The sequence below is a fragment of the Littorina saxatilis genome, linkage group LG5 (assembly GCF_037325665.1).
Source record: "Littorina saxatilis isolate snail1 linkage group LG5, US_GU_Lsax_2.0, whole genome shotgun sequence".
Lineage (NCBI taxonomy): Eukaryota > Metazoa > Mollusca > Gastropoda > Littorinimorpha > Littorinidae > Littorina > Littorina saxatilis.
Genome location: NC_090249.1, coordinates 2,225,846 through 2,253,154, shown reverse-complemented (window position 1 = coordinate 2,253,154; position 27,309 = coordinate 2,225,846). Strand labels below are relative to the sequence as shown.

At 40.9% G+C, this 27,309-nt stretch overlaps 2 protein-coding genes across 4 annotated transcripts in view; one reads left to right on the top strand and one right to left on the bottom strand.

Moving 5' to 3' along the window:
* LOC138966065 (O(6)-methylguanine-induced apoptosis 2-like) overlaps positions 1 to 27,309 on the bottom strand; it is a 342,886-nt gene that overhangs the window by 157,278 nt on the left and 158,299 nt on the right. The gene's annotated exons all lie outside the window — the stretch shown is intronic.
* Positions 1 to 27,309, top strand: part of LOC138966057 (glyoxalase domain-containing protein 5-like) — a 37,465-nt gene that overhangs the window by 8,528 nt on the left and 1,628 nt on the right. The window contains exons 1-3 of one of the 3 annotated variants that reach the window (XM_070338149.1): positions 17,636 to 17,812; positions 23,414 to 23,539; positions 26,058 to 26,213. In XM_070338149.1, coding sequence (XP_070194250.1) covers positions 17,810 to 17,812; positions 23,414 to 23,539; positions 26,058 to 26,213 — 285 coding nt within the window. In that variant the 5' untranslated portion in view covers positions 17,636 to 17,809. Of the gene's footprint in view, positions 1 to 17,635; positions 17,813 to 21,062; positions 21,270 to 23,413; positions 23,540 to 26,057; positions 26,214 to 27,309 lie in introns of those variants that run through there. The other 2 variants (XM_070338147.1, XM_070338148.1) reach the window with 2 other exon arrangements.

The following is a 27,309-nucleotide window of genomic DNA, read 5'->3' as shown; positions in this document are numbered from 1 at the left end:
TATTGTAAATCCTTCTGATCGTCTAAATGTTTGCTTGGAGCATTATTTCGATCTTTTTCAGAACACGCCAACACTGTTTATTATTGATGACTGTGCAGCAGAACGTGACATTGTTAGAAAGAAAAGTGCACTAGCAAAGCTTGCATTCAGTGGACGACATGCATTAATATCAGTTTGGATATTAACACAAAAATACAATGCAGTTCTGAAAGACTTTAGAGAGCAACTCAAAACAATAACATTGTTCTATTCAAAGGACCGTGACAGTTTTGAAGAGTGCCTTCGAGAAAATGATGTCATTGAAAACAAACAGGAGAGAGAAAGAATAAAGAATAATCTGAAATCTTCTAAGCACTCGAAACTGGTTTTAAAAACTGATCAACCAGTTCAGTATGTATGTTTGTAGAAATCCTTGCTAAGTTCTTGTCAAGTTCTTACTCAAGTTCTTGTCAATTTCTTACTCAAGTTCTTGTCAAGTTCTTACTCAAGTTCTTGTCAAGTTCTTGTTAAGTTCTTACTCAAGTTCTTGTTAAGTTCCTACCTAAGTTCTTACTCAAGTTCCTACCTAAGTTCTTGTTAAGTTCCTACCTAAGTTCTTACTCAAGTTTAATTACTAGATTTTAATTTTATTCTGCATCAAAATAAAATGAACTGTGATGAATTGCTGATGCAGACTGCTACAGATATTGAAATCTGTGACAGTAGGACTATACCTGATAAAAAAGAAAGATTGTATTCACTTGCTGTTTGTGGAAAAACAAAACACTACCTTGGGCAGCAGTTAACTGTGGAAGAAGTACAACATCTTTCCTCAGAAGATATAGAAAAGTATCATGGACGGTATGAATCAGTGCTTGGTTCTAAGATGGTTAGAAGTATTGGACAGACTGTTATAGGTTTGTACACAAAGATTTTTGGACATTTTACACCTCTCGACTCGGAGGAAGACTTAACACATGATCTAACTCATGACCCTGTTGTTTCCAAGTCCCTCGAATCTCTTGCCTGTGGCCTGTATTATCGATTTGGTGCTTTATTAGTACCATTTGTTGCTGGATTAATTACTTTCAAACACATTAATTTTCAGAATAAAAAAGATGACAGATCAGTTGAAGCAGACAGTGGAGCAGACGAAAATACCAGAAGTGAACACAGTGACAAAGAAACCTGGTAGAGTAGAAGCAGGAAAAAAACTAGCCGAATGGAACAGACAAAAAAAGTTAAATCAAAAGGCAAAGCAGAACATTATGTCTGAAGTTGAGCAGACACCAAACATTCCTGAAGTGACTAAGGTCACACAAACTGATCAAGAATTAAAATCTTCATTTCTATCATACAGAAAAGTAGCTGTAGCAGCTGTTGTTGGAGGAGGTGGATACTTGCTTTACAAACTTTGGCAAGGCAAATATAAAGTGTCAGAAAAACCAAAATCAGAAACACCAAAATCAGAAACACCAAAACCAACAAACAAAGCAGTACAAACAATAAAAAAGCCCACAGTAGTACCTGCAGTGGATTCATTTCATATGGAATAATTTTAATATTTTAATTTTGATAACATAAAAATGAGTTCTGAAAAGACAATAGTTAATCTAGTTTATCACGCTGCAGTGATTGGAGGCTTGAGTGTAGGTTACACAATGCTGGGTAAAAGTCTCCTCAGAATGAAACCAGCCGACTTGGGAAAGTTAGACTTCGAAGACGGTGCTAAACTAATTGGTGTTGTGACAGCTTCCTTTGCAACAAAAGACTTTTTGGTGAAGCAAGGAATTATTCCAGAAAATATAAACATGTAAGACAATAAAATGGCTAGCTTGGTTATGATGGTGGGAGGTGCGATTGTAAATGCGCTTGCATTTTCTGGCAGCAACTATTTGTTTTCTAAACTGCAAAATGGTGAAGAGAGGGAAAGGCACAACAAAGCCATGGAACAACTGGCGAAAGCACAGGATGAATACGAGAAGAAACGAATTGCGCAGTTAGACTTTATGAATGATAAACTCAGGCAGCAAGGACATGCAAACAAAACCTTTGCCAATGTTGATGCAGCCATTCAAGAATACTATCTTGTAACTGGAAAGAAAATGAAGACAAGTGCTCCTCCAAAACTGGGTGACTTTTATCAGCCTTCAGAAGAGCAGAAGGTGGGCGAGATTGTTTTCATTGTTATTGGTATGGCTGTTGTTTACTTTATTGCGCGTGCTGTCAAATCTTAATATTCTGTCATTTAAAAAACCATGAGTGATGCTTTGTTATCTAAAATATATTATTCCCCAAAAGGATACTGGAAAGGAAGAACTGCTATTGACAAGCTCAGTGACGCAGCAGGTGTTTCTCAAGATACAGCAAAGAAATGGTTGTCAAAGCAGGCAGTTTGGCAGATCTATTTACCTGCACCAAGAAAAATTACACGACCACACTTTGTTAACATTAAACCGAATGACACTCATCAAATAGACCTGCTGTATTTACCGCATGACACAGTCAGAAGGAAGAAATATAAGTATGCACTGACTGTAGTTGATGTTGCAACAAGATACAAAGATGCTGAACCGTTGACAGAGAAAAGTGCTATAGCTACAGCTGTTGCCCTGCAAGAAATTTACAGACGTGGACCACTAAAGTATCCCAGAATGATTCAGTGCGATGATGGTAAGGAGTTTAAAGGAGCTGTCAACCAGCTTCTGTTAAAACATCATGTTACAGTGAAGAGAGGTATTCCAGGAAACCACAGGTCACAGGCTATTGTTGAGAGCTTTAACAAACAGTTGGCAGAAAAACTGTTTTCATATCAGTACCATCAGGAATTTTTGGACACAGAAAGTAAATTGCGTAACACTGAATGGGTCAAAAGATTACCATCAGTACTTAGAGCAATGAATCTGGAGGTATTTAAAGCTACAGGGTTAAGACCAGTTGATGCAATCAAACAGAAAACAATACCTGTTGCTCCAAAGTCAACAACACCAGTGGCATTACTACCTTTCAATCAGAAAGTCAGATATTTATATGCACCCGGTGAAGCTGAGGGTGACAGCAGGAAGCGTGCAACGGATCCAATCTGGAGTATTGACATTCATGAAATCAAGAGAGTAGTAGAGACAAATCCACCTATATATTACTTGAGAGAACCAGCACCGCAAAGAGCCTTTGTAAAAGAGGAATTACAATTAGTTCCACGTGGTACAAATGTTAAATGATTTTTTATTTCAGATTTTATAGTGTTAACAAAAATGGAAGCTCTGAGAAAGAATTCTAAGCAACTTCATTTTTTTAATTTATATTTTTATTTTGAGTTATAAAATCAAACTCACAGCGATGGAAGACTCTGTATTAGAATCTTTATCGACAGTATTTGACACCGTTGAATTACAAGTAACGGATCCTCAAAATGTGCAGTCCAGTGTGCAAGACGCCATTGAACAAATTCCAAACAATTTGTTGATTGAACCTCCAGTAAAAGTGCAGATAGTCAGTTTAATAAAATACAAAACAGTCAGTGATGAGGTGCTAGAAGTTCATGTTTCAACCAGACAACTAGCACTTAATTCTATGGCAGAATTGAATGGAAACTGGGCAGATGAAATGATGAAACGGTTTGAGCAAGCTGCAGAGGATGCAAAGATGAAAGGATCCGGATGGTCAGAAGGTGAAATTCTAAAAATAGAATTGAAGCTAAGTAAATTTGCCCCCATCAGAGGTAGAAGTTACATACCTTTACCTCCTGCTCTTGTCAAAAAACGTGCTGTGCTGAACATAAAGAATGATGATGACAAATGTTTTATGTGGTGTGTTCTGGCAAGACTGTACAGTGTAAAGAAAAATGCAGAAAGAGTGTCTAACTATCATGCATACAGAAATAAACTAAACTTTACTGGTATTGAATTTCCTGTCAGCATTACAAGCATTGACAAATTTGAACAGCAAAACAAACCCATCACCGTAAATGTTTACACGTGGGATGAGGAAGATGAACTGAAACCAGTCAGAATATCAAAGAACTCACCAACGATTGGTGATTGTGATACTAACCATGTTGACATGTTACTAATGACTGATGGTGTAAAATATCATTACACTTTGATTCGTACAATGAGTAGACTGATGGCGAGCACAAGCAATCACAATAGTAAACAAGACTTTTGTAGGCGATGTCTCTTGCGTATTCCATCAATTCATGCAGCACTTATACACAAGCAACATTGTAAGAGCGTTGATGATGCGGTTGTGAAGTTAACAACACCACCGCCAGACAGCAAAGTGTATTTTAAGAATGTATGCAAACTACAGAAAAGTCCTTATGTTGTTTATGCTGACTTTGAATCTATCATTGTGCCATATGAAGGACCTTTACCAAAAGACCTACCTAAAACAGTAACTCTAAGTAATCATCAAGTCTGTTCATATGCATTTATTGTTGTTAGTTCAGATGGTAAACATTCTAAACCGCAATTGTACAGAGGACCTAATGCAGCAAAGAACTTCTTACAGCAAATGAACCAAGTGCGAAATGACTGCTCCAAACAACTGAATCTTTCAGACATTGTTATGAAACCTGAAGACCAAGAACAGTTTAACTCTACCACACAGTGTTGGATATGCGAACAAAGTCTAACACCAAACACAGACAATCCAATAGTAAGAGATCATGATCATGTAAGTGGGCAGTTCCGAGGAGCAGCACACAGCAAATGTAATCTACAATTAAAGTTTGATCCTAAGACTTGGAAGCTTCCAATCTTCTTCCATAACTTGCGCGGTTATGATTCACATCTGATCATGCAGGCAGTAACTGATGAATACAAAGCAAGATGCATTGCGCAGTCTTCAGAAAAGTACATGGCCTTTACTCTGAATAGTTTATACTTCTACGATTCTGCTCAACATCTGATGGGAACACTTGAGTCTTTATCTTCATCACTAACTGCTTTCCCAATCACATGTAAGTACTTTGACAGTGACTTAGTTAGAAAGGGAGTCTATCCATATGAATACATGGATTCGTGGGAGAGGTTTGATGAAGATGAGTTACCGCCAAAGGATGCTTACTTCTCACGGCTGAAGGGTAAGGGTATAAGTGACGAAGACTATGAACACGCTAAGACTGCATGGAATAAATTAGGATGTAATACAATGGGTGATTATCATGATCAATATTTGTTGGCCGATGTTTGTTTACTTGCAGATATATTTGAGAATTACAGAAGAACATGTATGAAGCACTACAATCTAGATCCTTCACATTACATATCTGCACCAGGCATGAGCTGGGATGCATTTCTTAGATTTACAGGAGTAAAGATTGACTTGCTATCAGATCTACCTACACTTCAGATGATTGAAAATGGACTACGTGGAGGAATCAGTATGGCTTCACACAATTACTGCAAAGCCAACAACAAATACTTGGACGACTTTGATCCTATGAAACCTTCTAATTACATCATGTATCTAGATGCAAACAATTTGTATGGTTGGGCAATGTGTCAGACGCTTCCACTTCGGAACTTTAAGATCTATTCAGGACCATTTTCACAATGTGTTGTGCTGACAATATTAAAAGCAGGCCCAGACAGTCGAAAGGGATGGATACTAGAAGTTGACTTAGACTATCCACTATCACTTCATGATCTACATAATGATTATCCTTTAGCGGCTGAGAGGTTAAAAGTAAACCCAAGAGAACCTCCAAAGCTGGTGCCCAATCTGTTTCACAAAAAGAAGTATGTGTGTCACTACAGACTGTTACAGTTTTACATTAGACATGGATTAATTTTGAAGGCTGTTCATCGTATAATTTTATTTGATCAAGAACAGTTTATGAAACCTTACATCATGAAAAACACAGAACTGAGAACCAAAGCCGCTGATGCATCAGAGAAAGACTTTTTTAAACTGATGAACAACAGTTGCTTTGGTAAGACAATGGAAAACCCACACAAGAGAAAGGATGTTAGACTTGTTACAAGAGAAAATGAGGCCATCAAGCTGACATCCAAACCACAGTATCAAGACTTTAAATACTTTCATGAACAGCTGTATGGTATCTTAATGAAAAAACTTGTAGTCAAGCTTGACAAACCAGTATTCATAGGCTTTACTGTGCTAGAGTTGTCAAAACTGTTGATGCTTGAGTTTTTGTATGATTATTTGAAACCAAGATATCCCAAATCGAGAGTACTTTACACAGACACAGATTCATTCTTACTTGACATTCCAGCGGATGACATTTACAAAGATCTAGAAGCTGAAAGTCCTGCAGTAAAAGGAAAAGATTCTTTTTATGACACTTGCGACTACCCTAAAGAATCACCATTGCACTCAAATGTTAACAAGAAGGTTATTGGAAAGATGAAAGATGAAATGAATGGGAAGATAATTAAGGAGTATGTTGGATTGCGTGCAAAGATGTACAGTGTTGCAAGTGAGAAAGGGGTGGTTAAAAAAGCAAAGGGTGTAAGCAAACAGGTTGTAAAGTCGAGCATATCGCATGATAACTACAAGGAAGCACTGTTTCAGAAGCGAGTGTTTCACCATGACAACCCTAAGATCAGTTCCGCGCTTCATCAGATCAACACAACTATTGTAAACAAGAAATCTTTAGATGCTAATGACACAAAGCGCGTTTATTCATCACCAGAATATTCTTATGCAATTGGGCACTGGAGGACAAACGCGGCTTCAAATAGTCTGAGTGTGTAATAAGAATTTTTGTCAATCGGGAAAACCCGCTATGACAGCTTTGTTTTGACTGCAGCGGGGAAAAGGAAGTTGCTTGCGTTTGGGAAGTGTTTGTGAAAGGGGAGTACTAGGCTTTGTTGAGTTTCAAAGCAGCCACCAAGTACACTTATCAAAGCTTGAATCAAATACCCAAGTCATTTGCATAAGTTAACACTCGGCGGCCGCCCGAAGGCAGCCTAAAAAGTTTATAGTAGGGCGTTGAAGCAGGGTGAAGCAAAAACAATAACACAGCTGAAGCAGGGTGTTGAAGCAGGATGATTAAGAAGACAGCCAAAGCAGGGCAGGCGCAGCAAACCGTACATGCATGATCGTTACTATATTTAGAATCACGTCATTACTATTTTTGAAACCGTACATGCATGATCGTTACTATATTTAGAATCACGTCATTACTATTTTTGAAACCGTACATGCATGATCGTTACTATATTTAAACACTTGTCTAACAGTGCAGGTGCAGTGTGATACTTCTGTTGTTGCGCACAAACAAGCACTGTAAGTCTAAGACTGGGACTGTTGGAGCTCTGATGTGACAGGAATATGCGGCGTTTCTGACCAGTACTCTCTGTACTCTTCGATCTGGAGCATCTCTTCGATTTGTTTAAGTTTGCCCATGATAAAACTGATTGGCAAACCAACAGTGGTAAATCGCGGAAATGCATAAAGCGATCTAGCAACGGCGCGTAGTCTACGCGCATGAACATCGGAATAGCCAGTTTTTGCTTTCAACCAGTCAGCCCACGTTTCTTTCATTCTCCCTTCTTTTCTTTGCTTCTCCTGCCATTGTTTGCACATAATCAAAAACTGTCCAAACTGAATGTAAATTAAAATTTGTTGTGCGTCCTGTCTTTTGAGATTTCTCATCCCTTTTTGCAGTCTTTCCACAATATCTTTTTCATTTTCTGCTTGAGCAAAATAAGCATTTGTGAAAGCTTCTGTGGATATAGCATGGCTAACATCTGCTTGGTTTGAAACGAGATAGTGATGTAAATCACTTGGCGTTGTTGGTTCTACTCTCTTTTTCTTTCCGTCTTTTTCTTTGAACAAATCTTCTATCTTCCTTTTTGGTTTTTTGGGCAGTCTCATTAATCCTTCTGTTTTAGCCTTAACTGCTATTAAGGCCATCTGCTCAAAATATTTTCTATTCTCTTCTAGTACATGCTGTTCTTCTTCTGTCCAAAATTCTGATGGTGTTGGCGCTGGTAGTGGGACATTACAAGCTTGTTCCATGTCAGGTAGAATTAAAGTTGTTGACCGCCTAGAATAATCTAACAATTCTTGATGAACATTTTGCGATTCAAGAAGCTCTTTCTCTAATTCTGCGACATTCACCTTGTTAAATTAAGCACTTTTTTCACTGAAACACATACACGTCTTCACAGAACAGCACCTCAATACGAAATGGCGAGACAGGTCTGCCTGGTTGCTAACAACACAAACTAGATCGGGTTGTTATCAACACACAGTGGTGGGCGGAAGTGACGTAACTGTTGCTATCACATGATTTAATCTTGTCTTGCCATTGGAGGAATATAGAAGACAGGCTTGGATCAAAACACACGCTGGCTGTTTGTTTTTACCAGATCAATACGGTAGTTATGGCTTGCCGACGACGGGCAGATTGGATCAAAACACACGCTGGCTGTTTGGAGTGGCCCAACTAGTTAATATTTCAATGGAAACTAAATTTAGCGTTGTATCAGAGAAAGGGAGAATGTACGTTCTGGGTTACTGATTCCGACAGACCCGGCATTGGTTCAAAACAACCTTACTTTACTGTATTTTTTTTGTATGGATTTATGCAGTATTTTTCTGATTTTGTCGCATGTTTCATTTTAGTAAAAGTTTAGTCCAGAAGCCTATTTTGCGTTAATATTTAGGGTCTGTCGGAATCGGTGAGCCAGAACGTACATTCTCCCTTTCTCTACTGGTGTCAGCAGCCACTCATTATTTATTTTAAAGTTAGTATTAATAAAAATGAAAAAATTGACAACCGGGGGGGGGGGGGTGTTCCGGAACCCCTGTAACCTCCCCCTCCCCCCCTAATCCGCCCCTGCGCATGCACACAATGTAGGACGTACAGTATCTTGTTTAGTTGGTACACGCTAGACCAGGTGTACTAGGACACCTTGTTATAGCTAATGCAGTTTTGGCGTTAACCGCTAATTACCGGTATTTTACTGGTTGAAATGAGAAAATATATCGGAACAAAATTGGTTGCCTGTATGACCTAGCGATGGATTTTTAGAACTACCGGATTTTTAGAACTACCGGCATTTTTTCGCTGGTAAAGCAACAAAAGCAGTACTCTGAGTTGGACTCTTACTGGTTCCAATGACCAGCCTACCGTTTTTTTTCTGAACTGTTTGCATCATAAAAGTTTGCGTACCAGTTTTAAAAAAAAACTAGCGCCATCACCACAGATAGGAACTTTATCACTGAGGTCTTCTCATTTCATAAGGCCTAAAAAAAAAATTGGTGTGGTTACGGTAACCCGACCTACCCTATTTTTAGGGGCCGACCCTATAACTTTTTATTACATTTGTCACCAAAAAAAACACACAAAAAAACAAAAAAAAACTAGTGCAGAAAACGCAATGAAAGCGACAGCGCTCGAGTCGCACACTTATTTCCCTGTCAAGTAGGTTTAATTTGTACACATTAGAAAAAAAGTTTTAAAAAAAAAAAGTGATTGCCTACCTTCCTACCCTATTTTGTTTGGCTATGTTACCTTACCCACACCTTCTTTTTTTTTTGCCTAATGAGTGGTTATGATGATGGCAAAACTGCTTTTTTTATGACATACACATCTGGTAATAGATATCAATGGAGTCTCGTTCCCTAAATGAAAATAATCAATGCTCCTCTGCCTCTGTGTGTGTGTGTGTGTGTGTGTGTGTGTGTGTGTGTGTGTGTGTGTGCATGTGTGTGCATGTGTGTGTGTGTGTGTAGTTATACATTTTCAAATCAATGCTCTAATGCAAACTAGGTGAACAAATATCAATTTGTTTAAATTTAAAAAGAACATCAAGTACTTTTTCATGAGCCTGTGAGTGGCTTTGGTCCGGCAGAGCATAGATGTGTACTGACATCTCTGGCCTGAGACAGGCAAGTGGCAGAAGATCACGTCCATGGTGGTCACACTGGTGTTTAGTTGTGTCCTTCACAGTATGAACACACACTGTCTCTCTCTCTGTCTCTCTCTCTCTGTCTCTCTGTCTCTGTCTCTGTCTCTGTCTCTCTCTCTCTCTCTCTCTCTCTCTCTCTCTCTCTCTCTCTCTCTCTCTCTCTCTCTCTCCATGTGCCTTTGCGTGTGTGTGTGCTTTTCTATCCATCTCTCTCTGTGTAAAGATTTAGTATTGAATAGATAGGAAGGAAGAAAAATATATTTTTCAAGCTCAGTAATGCCATTCTCCCTCCCCCCCCCCCCCCCCCCACCCCACCCTCTTACCCTCCCTACCTCCCCCAGCTTGGTATCTGTGTTTTTCTTTTTGTCTGTCAGTGTGGAGTTCACATTCTCAAGTCTAGCTCTTCAATTAAAAGAAGTTGACAGTTGTCTCCATATAAAGAGAAATAATAGAGTTTTGTCTCCCCGCACCTATGCCTGAATCGCTGGCCCTCGAGAAAAGAAGAACAAGTCGCGTAAGGCGAAAATACAATATTTAGTCAAGTAGCTGTCGAACTCACAGAATGAAACTGAACGCAATGCCATTTTTCAGCAAGACCGTATACTCGTAGCATCGTCAGTCCACCGCTCATGGCAAAGGCAGTGAAATTGACAAGAAGAGCGGGGTAGTAGTTGCGCTAAGAAGGATAGCACGCTTTTCTGTACCTCTCTTTGTTTTAACTTTATGAGCGTGTTTTTAATCCAAACATATCATATCTATATGTTTTTGGAATCAGGAACCGACAAGGAATAAGATGAAAGTGTTTTTAAATTGATTTGGACAATTTAATTTTGATAATAATTTTTATATATTTAATTTTCAGAGCTTGTTTTTAATCCGAATATAACATATTTATATGTTTTTGGAATCAGCAAATGATGGAGAATAAGATAAACGTAAATTTGGATCGTTTTATAAATTTTTATTTTTTTTTACAATTTTCAGATTTTTAATGACCAAAGTCATTAATTAATTTTTAAGCCACCAAGCTGAAATGCAATACCGAAGTCCGGGCTCTGTCGAAGATTACTTGACCAAAATTTTAACCAATTTGGTTGAAAAATGAGGGCGTGACAGTGCCGCCTCAACTTTCACGAAAAGCCGGATATGACGTCATCAAAGACATTTATCAAAAAAATGAAAAAAACGTTCGGGGATTTCATACCCAGGAACTCTCATGTCAAATTTCATAAAGATCGGTCCAGTAGTTTAGTCTGAATCGCTCTACACACACAGACAGACAGACAGACACACAGACAGACACACACACATACACCACGACCCTCGTCTCGATTCCCCCCTCTATGTTAAAACATTTAGTCAAAACTTGACTAAATGTAAAAACTTGGTGACATTCCCACTGCCTCTCTAGATAGGTCAGCGACACTAGAACACATTCGTCTTGTTTTCACAGCCCAACCTGATTCATGTGCCTGTGTTTGAGAGAGACTTAGTCAGTGGGGCAAGGTTATGGAGAAGTATGGCATAGGTCAGTAGCCAGGATGAGGTCGTTAGCTGAGTGTGTGTGTCTGTGTGCGTCTGTGTGTGTATTTGTTTGACAGAAAGAAAAAGAGATAGAGAAAGAGAGACGGCGTGTGTGTGTGTGTGTGTGTGTGTGTTTGTGTCATTTTCGCGCAGACTCTCCTCGGTGTCAGTCGGAACACACCCGTGTGCACTCGCATACGCACGTTAAAAATCCGAAGTTCACAGCGAAAGTCTCAAAACAGGAACAAACACATGGAGGAAAAAAGAACAACGGCTGGCCTTAAACAGGGTCAGGACACCACCGTTCCCCATGTAGTCACAATTACAAAAATTGGTTTCTGGTAACACTAACAGAAACTAGGCCCTATGTTAATAAAGTCATTGAGTGTGTTATATTGACTCCCTCTGCTCCCGTACTCCCAAATTCCAGCTTAATTACATCGACCCATTAACACTAGAGACCTAACTGTGGACAGCGGGACAAACAAACAAACAAACAGACAGACCGACAGACAGTGAAACCTATGGGGGGAAACTGCGTAGCGCCGTACTGTATGGTTAACTCGCTTTCCCCGGGGAGAATGGTTGGTTGTTGTTTTTTAACACCCCAAAACGATATGGCCCCCAGTGTGAAAGCAACCCGAATTCCCATGGGGGTATTCTCACATGATTATATGATAGCATATCATTATTCGTATCCCTAATATTTTCACACTTCAGAAAACCATGGACAAAGTTTCAGCCACCCTAGCCAGTGGATACTGGTACAATGGGGAGCATCTCGTTACTCCCCCGTATCGTTACTCCCCCGTATCGTTACTCCCCCGGCTCGTTACTCCTCCGTGCCGTTTTATTACACTTAAGTAATGCAGTTATTACTTAATTGAATTTTCAAGAGAGAGAGAGAGAGAGAGAGAGCATGTTTAAAGAACTTACAACTGTCAGATCTGCCTGTACATTTTTTCTGTTCCTTTGCATGAAGGGATCAAGAGAAGCTGGTTGTGAAACCCGACCAAGAATAGGCAGGCATGAAAATTCTCCGTATTTTCCGTATTTTCCGTATTTTTGAAAAAAATAAACCGTATTTTTTTTTAATTTCCGTATTTTTCCTTTTTTTTTATTTTATTTTTTTATTTTTTTTTTTATTTTTTTTTTTCCTAGTCACAGTTATAGTAAAATAGTTTTGGGGCCATGTTTGATTCCAATTTTAAGGCTCAGATAGCCCCAGATTGCACCAAATTGCACCCTTGAAAAAAAAAAATTCCGGGGGAGCATGCCCCCGGACCCCCCTAGAAGTCTTGGCGCTTCGCGCCTGCGAAACTTGGTGCTACGCGCCTGCAAAGCGCCTTCGAATTTTTTTTTCAGTATTTTTTTTTTTTTCAGTTTTCATGCCTGATAGGCCAGAAAGACTTTGCTCCGTTCTTGAATATTGGCAAACCGTCAAAGGACTGGGTGGCCGAGTGGTAACGCACTTGCGCTCGGAAGCGAGAGCTTGCGAGTTCGACCCTGGGTCAGGGCGTTAGCAATTTTCTCCCCCCTTTCCTAACCTAGGTGGTGGGTTCAAGTGCTAGTCTTTCGGATGAGACGAAAAACCGAGGTCCCTTCGTGTACACTACATTGGGGTGTGCACGTTAAAGATCCCACGATTGACAAAAGGGTCTTTCCTGGCAAAATTGTATAGGCATAGATAAGAAATGTCTACCAAAATACCCGTGTGACTTGGAATAATAGGCCGTGAAAAGTAGGATATGCGCCGAAATGGCTGCGATCTGCTGGTCGATGTGAATACGTGATGTATTGTGTAAAAAATTCCATCTCACTCGGCATAAATAGATCCCGGCGCCTTGAGTCCGAGTCTGGAGATACGCGCGCGATTTTAGACTTCGGACTTCATAACAAAGTTTACCTGAAGAGAAACACCAAGAGCCGACTGAGGGAGACCTCCGTTTAGAGACAAATAGTCTGACAGAAGTTTTGAGTTCGACAAGGACTTCACGATGGCAAAATGAAAGTATGAACCTTCTCTAACTGCTTTCACATTTTGCGGGGTGTTTTCAGCAAAGTTTTGGGGTCTTTTGGACGAGACGGGTGAAAGATTCTCAACACAGAGAGCAAAGCTGAACAAGAAGCCAATGATATATACTATAAGACGTCGCCCACATGCCAAGCTGTTAACCCGTGACTTTGTAAAAATGTAAAAACATTTTGCAAATTACGTCGAACCTAAAACCGCGATTTGTAAAAATGTAAAAATATGCCATTCCGCAAAGTAAGACATGCCTTTTATTATTATTAATATTTGTTGTTTAGAGCTGGGTGGCGGGGGGTGGTTTGGGCCCGATAGATACAATATTACGATTTTTAGCATAACAAAGAAAACAAAAACCGAATTTCCCAGCGATGTAACAATAAAGTATTGGAACAAAAATGAAAAAAATCTAATAGATCCCTTCACTTTGGGGTAGCGCGACTCTGTTGCTGTAAGCTTTCCACTCGCAGAAATCGACCCGAATTTCCCAGCGATAACACAATAAAGTAATGGGGAAAAAAAAGAGAAAATCTAATTAGATTCCTTGACTTTGGGGTAGCGTGACTCTGTTGCTGCTAGCTTTCCATTGGAAGGAATTAAACGACCCGAATTTCCCAGCGATAAAGTAATGGAAAAAAAAATTCTAATAGATCCCTTGACTTTTGGGTAGCGTGACTATGTTGCTGCTAGCTTTCCACTGGGAGGAAGCGACCCGATTTTCCAAGCGATGGGACAATAAAGTAATGGAGAACAAAAAATCGAAAAAATCGAATAGATTATTTGACTTTGGAAATGACAAGATAATATCCGGCGCACTACGGGTTTTTTTTAACATTTTTACAAATCACGGGTTAACACAAGCTCAACTGCGAGACTTGATTCATGGTATGCAGTTATCAGCCTCACGTTCGTTTAACGTCAGAATCTGTGTCACAACTCGTATCTGTTTGTATGTCTTGGTAGCTTCACTTAAAACAGTTTCCCATTCAACATCCACAGAACTTGCCGCCTTATTCTCAGCTGAAGTAACAGCAGAGTGACACGACTGTTGATCGGCGTCCTCAATGTTTTCACCTTCACTTTCAAGCGCGCCATCATTTTCATAAACCCCTTTTGAGCAATGATCAAGAAAGTCATGAAAACGTGTCTTTCTTTTGCAACCAAGTTGGCTTGCTTCATCATTTTCCGATCGTGTTTCATCACACTCTTGGCTTGCTTCATCATTTTCCGAGCGTGTTTCATCACACTCTTGGCTTGCTTCATCATTTTCCGATCGTGTTTCATCACACTCTTGGCTTGCTTCATCATTTTCCAAGCGTGTTTCATCACACTCTTGGCTTGCTTCATCATTTTCCAAGCGTGTTTCATCACACTCTTGGCTTGCTTCATCATTTTCCGGGCGTGTTTCATCACACTCTTGGCTTGCTTCATCATTTTCCGAGCGTATTTCATCACACTCTTGGCTTGCTTCATCATTTTCCGATCGTGTTTCATCACACTCTTGGCTTGCTTCATCATTTTCCGAGCGTATTTCATCACACTCTTGGCTTGCTTCATCATTTTCCGAGCGTATTTCATCACAATTTTGGCTTGCTTCATCATCGTTTAAGGCTTCCACACCATTTTCAAAAACACCGGCCACAGCGTAAGATTGAACCAGGCATTCAGACATTATTTCACTGACTTGTTTTCTTATTTTTCTTCTCCTAGTCCAGTACGATTCGTTTTGGCTGAAATTCATACTGAGTTTCCTAATACTGTGAGAAAAGCAAGAAATGAAAATTGCACTGTACCTTAGCAGAAAAGACGACGATGTTGATGGAATAATTCTGATTTCGCCAACGACTATTCACAAAATGGTGGTTTTACTGACTCAGCATCGAGAGATGAAGTTCAGAATTTAAAGCCCTCGATCGGTAGCAGCCGATCAGCCAATCACCAGCAAATCTGTGCATCGCTGCGCGCGAACAAGCTGATACTGTACCATAGACATGTCAAACAACACAGCCATTTAGTAAATATACAAGCCCGGCGCGCGGTTGGGCATGGGTGGTCAACTTGACACTTGCTGACCGAGGTCCGTGTCCGTTATTTGCTTTGTGTCCTAACACGGTATCCTGCTTAGTTGCCGCAGTCAACGGGGTTTTATTTAACTAAGAAAAGCTTTGTACTTGTGTCAACCTTCGTATTATTGTATCTACTTTGTTGTGTGTTATCGAACCAACCAAATGTGTTTACGCTAGGATTTTAGCTTTCCAATGACAAAAAACACAGTATGCTTGAAAATAAAATCAGGTCGAGAAAAAATAACAATGTTTCGTTTCCCCCCTCATTTTGACCTGAGTTCAGGATGCATTTGAGCGTGAACGAACGCTCTTGCCGACATACCTTATCACACAAGCTGGTTTGTCGTGTAAACCCCGAGTAAATTGATAGACATTGCATAATCCAATACTGCACATCACACAATTTACACCCTTCAACAGACCACACTGAAAGGTATTGAAAAAAGTATTGTAACAAACTGGACAAGAAAGAGAGAGGGGAGAGAGAGAGAGAGAGAGAGAGAGAGAGAGAGAGAGAGAGAGAGAGAGAGAGAGAGAGAGAGAGAGAGAGAGAGAGAATGACAATTGACATAACCAGGGTAATAGATTAAGCTGTGGTCTTTTTTTACATCCGGCCAGCCCTCGCCCTAAAGAGGGACTAACTAAAAAAATAAAACAGAAAATACAAATTCTACATTTTTAACAGACAACTAAATTAAGAGAGAGAGAGAGAGAGAGAGAGAGAGAGAGAGAGAGAGAGAGAGAGAGAGAGAGAGAGAGAGAGAGAGAGAGAGAGAGAGAGAGAGAGAGAGAGAGAGAGAGAGAGAGAGAATTAACGTAAATATGGAAGAGAGAGTGAGAGAAAGGAAGACACATATCAAATGAAAAAGAAGTTTAAAAAAATGACAGAAAGACACAGACAGACGGACAGAGAGACAGACGGACAGAGAGACAGACGGCCGGTCGGACAGACGGACAGAGAGACAGATGCACAACGTATACACTGGAGTGTGCGAATATGTTAATGACAGGAGATGAGAAGGGTAGGGGTGACAGTGATGAGTAATAGCGGAGTGTAGGGCAGAAATAAACATACCCAAAAGAAAAACGGTGTTGAAAAGATAACATTCAGATGTTTCACAGTCATTTACTCGTAAGTATGTAAAAGCTCCCTTTTTTTTGACAAGTAAGCTCAACATTTATTAATTATTAGAAACATGCTGGAACATTGAAAACTGACATGGTTGTACTTTTGAAGTTTGTTGAAGACAATATGTCGTATTGTTTTAAATGGTAACAAATTTCTTTTAAGCTGGCACTGTTAAACTATCGTTGAATGATACTCCAAATAAACATTCTTACAAACATGTTTGACCAACGCCGTCGCTACTAAATAAGTTAACCACTGCCTGAGCCCGAACCCCAGCTTAGAGCACTTGATTCGCGCTTGTGTCAACAGATTAATGCACAGTGAAGCGAGCCTGCCACTTAATATAAGTCAGATTTTCGCTTGCGGACATAGCATGATGGCAAATCTGGATCTGCCGTGGCTTCATTGTTGCAGCCAATTACGTACTTCGCTAAGTGAGTGTGGCTGTGTCAGGCTAGCCGATTTACTGGCTGCCTCGTTGGCACCACCACTTTGTGTGTGTGGCGATCACAGGGCCAGTACAGCCAGTCATTACCAACACTGGACCATTGGTTGTTCAAGAAACTGTGCTGACTGGGTTGTTGCCATTGCGGATTCAAAAGTGATTCATCCATGTGATCATCACTGATTTAAAGAGGATGTGCTTTGGTTCTGACTAATTGATATTCCGGGAAAAACTTTTTTACTTTTTCTTTTTTCTCTTTTTTTTCCACATTGTCAAAAATGATTGGTTGGAAGCACTTGAAACTAAGGCTGTGAGCTGCACTGTGCCTTTAATAAAAAAAAAGTTTCGTTTCATAGTAGCTATCGACATTAATAAACAAAACACAAAACGATCTGTTCTTGGCAATTTCCTCTTATATATATATTTGTTTCAAACTTCGCCCCCGGAAGTGGGGGTATTTGGCCTCGACACAGCTATCCAACCAGAGTTCAAGTTGGTCCAGAATTATGCTGCTTCATGATCTAGCTGTGTGCGGAGCAAATATGACCCGATTTTCCTCTTGCGGCCTCACGCATGTCTTGACATTTATCTTGGCTTTTAACGAAATGTGGAACATTGCTGGGGCTTTGTGAACTGTGCTTGAAAAAGAGAACATCAGACAATGTATGTTTTCACCTTGTCATTGTGCTTTTTGCTTTGTTGCATCGTCATATGTGACTGTGTCTTCTTTCTACGTCGGTTATCGCCATGGTAGGTGTTTTGTACGTTGGTTATTTTGCGATAAGGAGTATCGGATACAACCAGCAAGAGAATATAGGCATGCAGTCTGGTGAAGACCTATATATTTTTAACGGACATTCTTATAAGGCATGCCGAACTTCAGAAAGACATCTTTACTCATTTATCATTGTATATTTCACATAGTCATTGGGAAAGAGATTTTTGTGGTCAAAATATACCAGCGAATGGTCGAACAATTTGACTCAAATTTGCCAGCTTTTCTGGTCATTTCACTGTCCGTAATTCCGTCTGTCTTGTGAAGCAGATAACCATGCGTTTTTTGTTTTTTTAAATACAGGATATCTCTTAGGCTATCATTTAGGGGTAATGTTTCACAAAGAAGTTTATCGTAAAGTTCGTCGCTTCGCTTGAAAAGAATACTTAGGCCCCAAAAAATAGGTGTGGTTACGGTAACATAGCCCCAAAAAATAGGGTAGGAAGGTAGGCAATCACTGGTTTTTTTTTAACTTTTTTTCTAATGTGTACAAATTAAACCTACTTGACAGGGAAATAAGTGTGCGACTCGGGCGCTTTCGCTTTCATTGCGTTTTCTGCACGCGTTTTCTTTTTTTCTCTCTTTTTTTTTGAAAAATGTAATAAAAAGTTATAGGGTCGGCCCCTAAAAATAGGGTAGGTCGGGTTACCGTAACCACACCTATTTTTTTTTTTTTTTTAGGCCTTAGGAGAGAATACCTGCTTTTGAACAAGGGAAGAGGTAGTTCGGTACCTTTGTTATGGTGTGTGGAGGGGGGGGGGGCACTCGAGTAATCACTCGGGGTGAACACAGAACCAGGTTCAATAACAACACAGCATCATTTCTTGTCGTCGTCGTCGTCTCAATATTGATGATGCTGTTGATGATGACACTATAAGTTGCTGTTGAAGTTAATATTGTTCTGATGACGTCACTGTTGTCGTTGTTGTTGTGTTCCTATGTTGTTGTTGTTGTTGTTGTTGTTGTTTTTGTTGTTTTCATTCCACATTCTCTTCCTCCTGCGCCCCCCCTCCCCCCCCCCCCCCCCTTGTTTTCCATCTTCCGCTGTCGCCGCTAGCATTTCCTTATCTTGGTGTACTGAAAGTTGTGCATGTTTAACACCATCGGGTTAGCAGACAGCTCTCATTACATTTAAAGGTACAGTCCTTCTCGTTTACGCGATTAAGTTGAGCACCACAACACCTCTCCAGGCGTGTACACGGGACTGAAGAGAGCATCCTACAAGCAGGGCTCCCCACAGACGCTCCATACTAGAGGGTCCAGGGACCCCCACATTTAATATCCTCAGTGGAAATCTAGAGGGTCCATTCCTCGTAGTTCCGAGTTTTGGAGGTTCACTGAGCCCTTCCCAGAAAGGTTTTTGTCATGTCGGTTGGATTAACTCCGTGATTTTGCAAAACCCGACAGAACATTTTCTAAACTGAAATTGTACCGACGGTAGACATGATAACGGAGATGTAGTACGTCCCAGGACCCGCTCTTTTCTTGTTTAGTGCGTCCCAGGACCCGCTCTTTTCTTGTTTAGTGCGTCCCAGGACCCGCTCTTTTCTTGTTTAGTGCGTCCCAGGACCCGCTCTTTTCTTGTTTAATGCGTCCCAGGACCCGCTCTTTTCTTGTTTAGTGCGTCCCAGGACCCGCTCTTTTCTTGTTTAGTGCGTCCCAGGACCCGCTCTTTTCTTGTTTAGTGCGTCCCAGGACCCCCCTCCATGAATTTATAGTACGTGTGTTTGGTTTCCAGTACGTATGGGACTCAGGACCAACAACATGGCCTCTGTTTTTGTTGTTGATAACAAGTTTAACACATCAACACCAACAACATGGCCTCTGGTTTTGTTGTTGATAACAAGTTTAACACATCAACACCAACAACATGGCCTCTGGTTTTGTTGTTGATAACAAGTTTAACACGTCAACACCAACAACATGGCCTCTGGTTTTGTTGTTGATAACAAGTTTAACACATCAACACCAACAACATGGCCTCTGTTTTTGTTGTTGATAACAAGTTTAACACATCAACACCAACAACATGGCCTCTGGTTTTGTTGTTGATAACAAGTTCAACACATCAACACCAACAACATGGCCTCTGTTTTTGTTGTTAATAACAAGTTCAACACATCAACACCAACAACATGGCCTCTGTTTTTGTTGTTAATAACAAGTTCAACACATCAACACCAACAACATGGCCTCTGTTTTTGTTGTTAATAACAAGTTCAACACATCAACACCAACAACATGGCCTCTGTTTTTGTTGTTAATAACAAGTTCAACACATCAACACCAACAACATGGCCTCTGTTTTTATTGTTAATAACAAGTTTAACACATCAACACCAACAACATGGCCTCTGTTTTTATTGTTAATAACAAGTTTAACACATCAACACCAACAACATGGCCTCTGAAACATGAAACAATTCCGATAGTGACACCTGTATCAATCTGCTAAATTAAATCAGCAATAAAATCCCACTCTTCTCAGTAAGCAGCCACGCTGTTGAGTGTTGGTATGTGTCTAAGTGGCAGGATGCCTTACTCCTTGTACATTGCAGGCGATGCACATGATCCCTTTACACTAGAAAAACTGTACCTTTAAGGGGAACAAACTCATATCAGTTACCAAGGAAACATGTAATGAGAAACATATGGTACGCACGCACTGCGAACAATGACACAGCTGCATTTTTACATTGGTTGCCTCTTATTCTTCTTTCTTTATTTGGTGTTTAACGTCGTTTTCAACCACGAAGGTTATATCGCGACGGGGAAAGGGGGGGGGGGAGATGGGATAGAGCCACTTGTTAATTGTTTCTTGTTCACAAAAGCACTAATCAAAAAATTGCTCCAGGGGCTTGCAACGTAGTACAATATATTACCTTACTGGGAGAATGCAAGTTTCCAGTACAAAGGACTTAACATTTCTTACATACTGCTTGACTAAAATCTTTACAAACATTGACTATATTCTATACAAGAAACACTTAACAAGGGTAAAAGGAGAAACAGAATCCGTTAGTCGCCTCTTACGACATGCTGGGGAGCATCGGGTAAATTCTTTCTCGTCCCAACCAATATGGGACTCCCCCTAACCCGCTGGGGGTATTGTTTGCCTCTCAGGACTAACCGCATGTAAGAAAATTGGGGTAATGCGAACCCCCAAAAAAGCTAGGGTAGCACAACGGGCTTTTTTGCACATTCATATGGCAAATGTACAATGCAAATATTACTCAGACTAGGGTAGGCCACTCACCTTTTCTGACATTTCTCGGTTTTGGCGTTGATTTTAACAAAACCTGCAGCTGTCTGGAGTCTGTGTGGTTTTCTTGCAAGGTGCGACATAACATAAGCTGTGTTCACTTTATCCTGGTGATTTTTGTCGAGATGAATTTTAAGACACTTTTTCTGTTCGTGGCTTTCTTGAGAATGGTAGGTTTGCACTTGTCTGCTTGCTTGTTTGATTGCCAGCTCGTTTTATGGCTTACAGATTTCCTAGTTTGTTTGTTTTTTATATAACAGAATCATCACAGACGAAAGGACAACACAACAATTTGAGGCAGCTGCAATGAGAAGGACGAAGAACTTTTAAACTCGGATTTTATTTACCAACTAATGGTTTTGAAATGTTGTCTTCGTAACACTAGCAGGGGAAACATTGCTGGTTCTTGGTTGTGATTTTGGGGCAGTAACAACTTCACAGGTTTGTTGAAGCAATTTCCAAACATTTAGTTGGGCAGGCATGGATGGTCAAATCGTCCGCCCGATCGCCAGGGGCGAGTAAAAAGTCCGCCGGGCTAGTAGAAACCGCCAGGCAACTCACCCGGTTGGCCTGTGATTAACATTCTGGTCCAATGCAACTCATTTGGTTGTAAAATCGAGTTTCTAAGCCATATAAACACTGCAGATGCAGCAACTGTGGTAATGGTATGTACCGGTGTAACACGAGAAAATTACTCCCACGAGATTTTTACTCCGGAGTAAACATTTCGTTCAAAAAAGTTACTCCCTTTACGAAAAAAAAGCACTCCCCCATTGCACGAGAAAATTACTCCCCAAGACAGGTGAGTTCCGAGTAAACATTTCGTACAAAAATGTTACTCCCCTGACGAATAAATAACGAATAAATTACTTCACCCCAACACGAGCAATTTAACTTCCCATGCCAGGTGTACGAAATTTTTACTCCCTTGTCCCCTGTTAGTCTTGGTGGTGGAAGGAGGGTAGCGCGACATTCGTGTGCGCGAGATCACTTATTGGCATTATCCCTTCGCCCGCATCCCATTTTTGCGTACGATATTTTTACTGGAAGTAATAAAAATGGGGAGTAAACATTTCGTGGAGGGAGTAATTTTTTCGTGCCTTGGGGAGTTCTTTTCTCGTACGAAAAGTGTACTCGGAGTAAGAATTTCGTACGAAATATTTACTCCGGAGTCAATTTTTCGTGGAGTAAAAAATTAGTCTTACACCGGGCAAGAGACATTTCTGGCGGGCTAGTAACTTTCTTGATGTTACTCGCCCGGTTGGCGAGTTAAAATGTTTAGATTTGGTCATCCCTGGCAGGGAAAGGAGAAAGTCTGCAAGTCAAGCGGCATCTTCACCAGGAGACGCCAGTCGTGTTGCATATGGCTGGAACGCTCACCACCTCAGAGGCGGCCAGGCTTTTACCTGCGATCTTCTTCTTCTTTGTTCATGGACTGAAACTCCCACGTTCACTCATGTTCTTGCATGAGTGGGTGTTTACGTGTATGACCGTTTTTACTCCGCCATCCAGGCAGCATACGCCGATTTTTGGGGAAGCATGCTGAGTATTTTTGTGTTCCTATAATCCACCGAACTCTTACATGGATTACAGGATATGTTCCGTGCGCACTTGGTCCTGTGCTTGCGTGTACACACGAAGGGGGATAAGGCACTAGCAGGGATAAGATCATCCTTCGACACACAGCAAAAATAAATACCCCGACTGCTTCCTGTAGAGAGTTTGACTTTTCTGATGGATTAATGTCGCAAAAGGCCACTAGTGGCTTTTGCGAAATTGATTTTGCAAGACATTCTCCCTGTGCTCAGGGAGCATCCAGGCTGTTCACTTTTGCTATGCGACTGGTAATGTTGATTCAGATTGCGATAAAGGCAATGCTTGGCACTTTGTGATCGCTGTTCTTCATGTTTTGTGAGGCGTACACCAATATTCCTGTACTGTGAGCAGAGCGAAGACAGCATCAACAGAAGTATAGTTCTTCTCGCGAAACATTTTAATTATCCGTCTTTACGAAATTGTTCTCTTGCGACACAGAAAGTCCTCTTGTTTAATTAAAAATTATGCAGCGCATGGTAGGTCAACAAGTTTTATGAAGCATTTTACGCGTTGCTATATATATGGAATGCTAAAAGGCAGGATTTTGACTTGAGGGAAGAGATAAGAATGATGTGGGCATCTGCAACTATGGCGATGATGATGATGATGATGATGATGATGATGATGATGATGATGATGATGATGATGATGATGATGATGATGATGATGATGATGATCACGACGATCACGACGATGATGATGATGTATCGTGTTGCAGTCTCAGGGCCAGCTAAAGCCGATCAAGATCAATCGGCTTGACCACTTTGTCATCACGGTCAAGGATCTGGACACCACGGTTGACTTCTACACACGTGTCCTGGGCATGAAGGTCAACACTTTCGCGGTCAGTGAAATGTCATGGCAATAGTTTATTGCACAGGTATATGATCTTATTAAGTTAGTATTCCCCTTCATTGCCACTGTCGACGCCAGTTTTTAACCGCATGGGAAAAGTCCAATTGGCGAGTGTATCACCGCAATTCGACTGCATGTAATGGTCGATAACGACTTCTAATTACACCCCCGGTATAGGGGTGTGTATAGGATTCGGTCCATGTGTTTGTTTGTTTGTGTTCGCATATAGATCTCAAGAATGAACGGACCGATCGTCACCAAACTTGGTGAACAGGTTCTATACATTCCTGAGACGGTCCTTACAAAAATTGGGACCAGTCAAACACACGGTTAGGAAGTTATTGGATTCGGTTCATGTGTTTGTTTGTTTGTGTTCGCATATAGATCTCAAGAATGAACGGACCGATCGTCACCAAACTTGGTGAACAGGTTCTATACATTCCTGAGACGGTCCTTACAAAAATTGGGACCAGTCAAACACACGGTTAGGGAGTTATTGGTGGATTAAAATTATACAAGGACTTATAGAGGGACATCTTAATGGTCAAAGGGAAATAACCATTCTCACTCAGTCACTGCCACCAACTGAGAAGGTTATTTCCCTTTGACGGGGGTGTTTTTCCTACCTCGGAGGAATTTCTTGTTATTAAGTACTTCTGTTGGTTGTTAAACTGAGCTTTTCTTCCGACTTGTATCACTATTTAAGCCTCGTTTCAACTGGACGAAGTCGACTTTGCGAATTCTACTAAATGTGGCTGCACGAAGCTTTGGCACTGAACTTTCGGTTACAAAAAACTTCGACTTTGGGCTTAATTAAGAACAGCCTTTATGCGAAAGAATTAACTTTTTCAGATTTATTGACGATATTATTATTACAAAAGAAATCGTTGTCGATTATCTGGGGCCAATATTCTCGGATATGGCCGAGGAATTTAGGGCCCCTCATGTGGACCGGCTCATAATATGGACTATGCACCTCCTGTTCTCAGAAAGTGACGAACGCAAGAGTACTCAGAAACAATTTGATTAGCCACAGGTTTGTTTGTTTGTTTGTTTGCTTAACGCCCAGCCGACCACGAAGGGCCATATCAGGGCGGTGCTGCTTTGACATATAACGTGCGCCACACACAAGACAGAAGTCGCAGCACAGGCTTCATGTCTCACCTAGTCACATTATTCTGACACCGGACCAACCAGTCCTAGCACTAACCCCATAATGCCAGACGCCAGGCGGAGCAGCCACTAGATTGCCAATTTTAAAGTCTTAGGTATGACCCGGCCGGGGTTCGAACCCACGACCTCCCGATCACGGGGCGGACGCCTTACCACTAGGCCAACCGTGCCGGTTTAGCCACAAGTACGCTCACCTGATAACCTGACCATGTCAAAACAGCTAATTCGTTCTAATTTAGTCCAACGGTTAACCGAACAGAGAGCAACCACCATGCACAAAATAAAACTCCTTCGCGAGAAAACAAGCTATAATTATCAGCTTGAAACCAAAGGTGGTCCATATTCGGATCCCCTTCCCCTACAAAGAGTGTTGACGAATGTTGGCGGACAGTGTAGCTGTCAGGCCAAGAAAAAATATCAATGTTTTTAACCTGTTTATTTTTGTTAATGTGTTTATTTTTTTCTACCGAACCTTGAATTTTTGTTTGACCCTTCAACAAAAAATTGAAATAAACTAAACATGACAAAACTCGAACTCGCAGACTTTAAAAGAAAAGATACTCTGATCTTCTCCGATATCCAGGGGACGCAGCTCGCACGATATCCCGTCAATAAAAAGCCACATGCGCCTGTTTAAATAGAAAAACAAACGTCAATCAAAAACAACAACTACCTACCGAACCTAATTTGTTTGGCCTTGTCATCCGAAGCAAACATATCATTTTTGTTTTTTGTCTAATTATGTCTTATGTGAGTATTTTTTGTTTGTTTGTGGTTGAATGTCTTAATATGTGAGTATTTGTAGTTGAATGTCTTTTGTGAGTATTTGTGTTTGAATATCTTTTGTGAGTATCTGTGTGTGAATGTCATATGTGAGTATCTGTGTGTGAATGTCTTATGTGAGTATTTGTGTGTGGATGTCTTATGTGAGTATTTGTGTGGGAATGTCATAATATGTGAGTATTTGTGTGTGGATGTCATATGTGAGTATCTGTGTGTGAATGTCGTATGTGAGTATCTGTGTGTGGATGTCATATGTGAGTATCTGTGTGTGAATGTCTTATGTGAGTATTTGTGTGTGGATGTCATATGTGAGTATCTGTGTGTGAATGTCTTATGTGAGTATCTGTGTGAATGTCTCATGTGAGTATCTGTGTGTGAATGTTTCATGTGAGTATTTGTGTGTGGATGTCATATGTGAGTATCTGTGTGTGAATGTCTTATGTGAGTATACATCTGTGTGTGAATATCTTATGTGAGTATTTGTGTGTGGATGTCTTATGTGAGTATTGGTCTGGATATCTTATGTGAGTATTTGTGTGTGGATGACACAGGGCGGAAGAAAGTCGCTGCACTTTGGCCGGCAGAAAATCAACATCCACGTGCAGGGGAGCGAGTTCGAACCCAAGGCCATCTGGCCCACACCCGGCTCGACAGACGTCTGCTTCATCACGCCCACACAGCTGGATGACGTCGTGGCTCACCTCAACGTCAGTATCACCATTTGTTTCTAATAATGACATTTTATATTAATCGCCCGTGCTCGCAGGATTGGTTGTTGTTGATGTCGATCGTCAATGTTTTTGTTGTTGTTGTTGTTGTTGTTGTTGTTGTTGTTGTTGTTGTTGTTGTTGTTGTTGTTGTTTAACGTCCCTTCGACGTAAGTAAGTATGGCTATGCGGGACCTCAGGAGTTCACAACTAGCATAATAGCAAAACACACACACACGCACGCTCGCACGCATGCAACGTACGCACGCACGCACGTGCGCGCGCAGGCACGCACGCACACACGCACGCAAACACACACACGCACGCACGCACACACACACACACACACACACCCACACTCACACACACACGCACACACACCCACACTCACACACACACACGCACACACACACACACTCACACACATACACACGCTCGCACGCACACACACACACACTCACACACATACACACGCTCGCACGCACACACACACACACGCGCACATACACCCACACTCACACACACACGCACACACACCCACACTCACACACACACACACGCACACACACACACACACTCACACACATACACACGCTCGCACGCACACACACACACACACGCACGCACACACACACACACACACACACACACACACACATACACACACACACACGCACACACACTCACTCACACAAATACATACGCTCGCACGCACACACACACACACACACAGTGAAATACAGTTTGCTTCTCCATGTGTACGTTCCACAGTTCCAATGTTTGGTTTTTGACATCGGTTATTGGCCACCACACTATCATATATAGTCGTTCATATCACTCGTATAAACTGGTGCTTTGCGTAAAAAAGGTAACAATATATCATGTATGTAAGTTTCTATTTGTGTCCCCAGAATAAGTATCTATTTGGGACATGAAGGGGTTGTACGCTAAAAAAAAAAAAAATCAAATATATCATGTTCAATCCAGTCCTTATATACAACGGTCCCGTGATCTCCTAGAATGTTCACACTATAATGTATACATTCGGCAACAACAAAAAGGATTCATATCAGCAACCTCGCACAGGGAACAACAT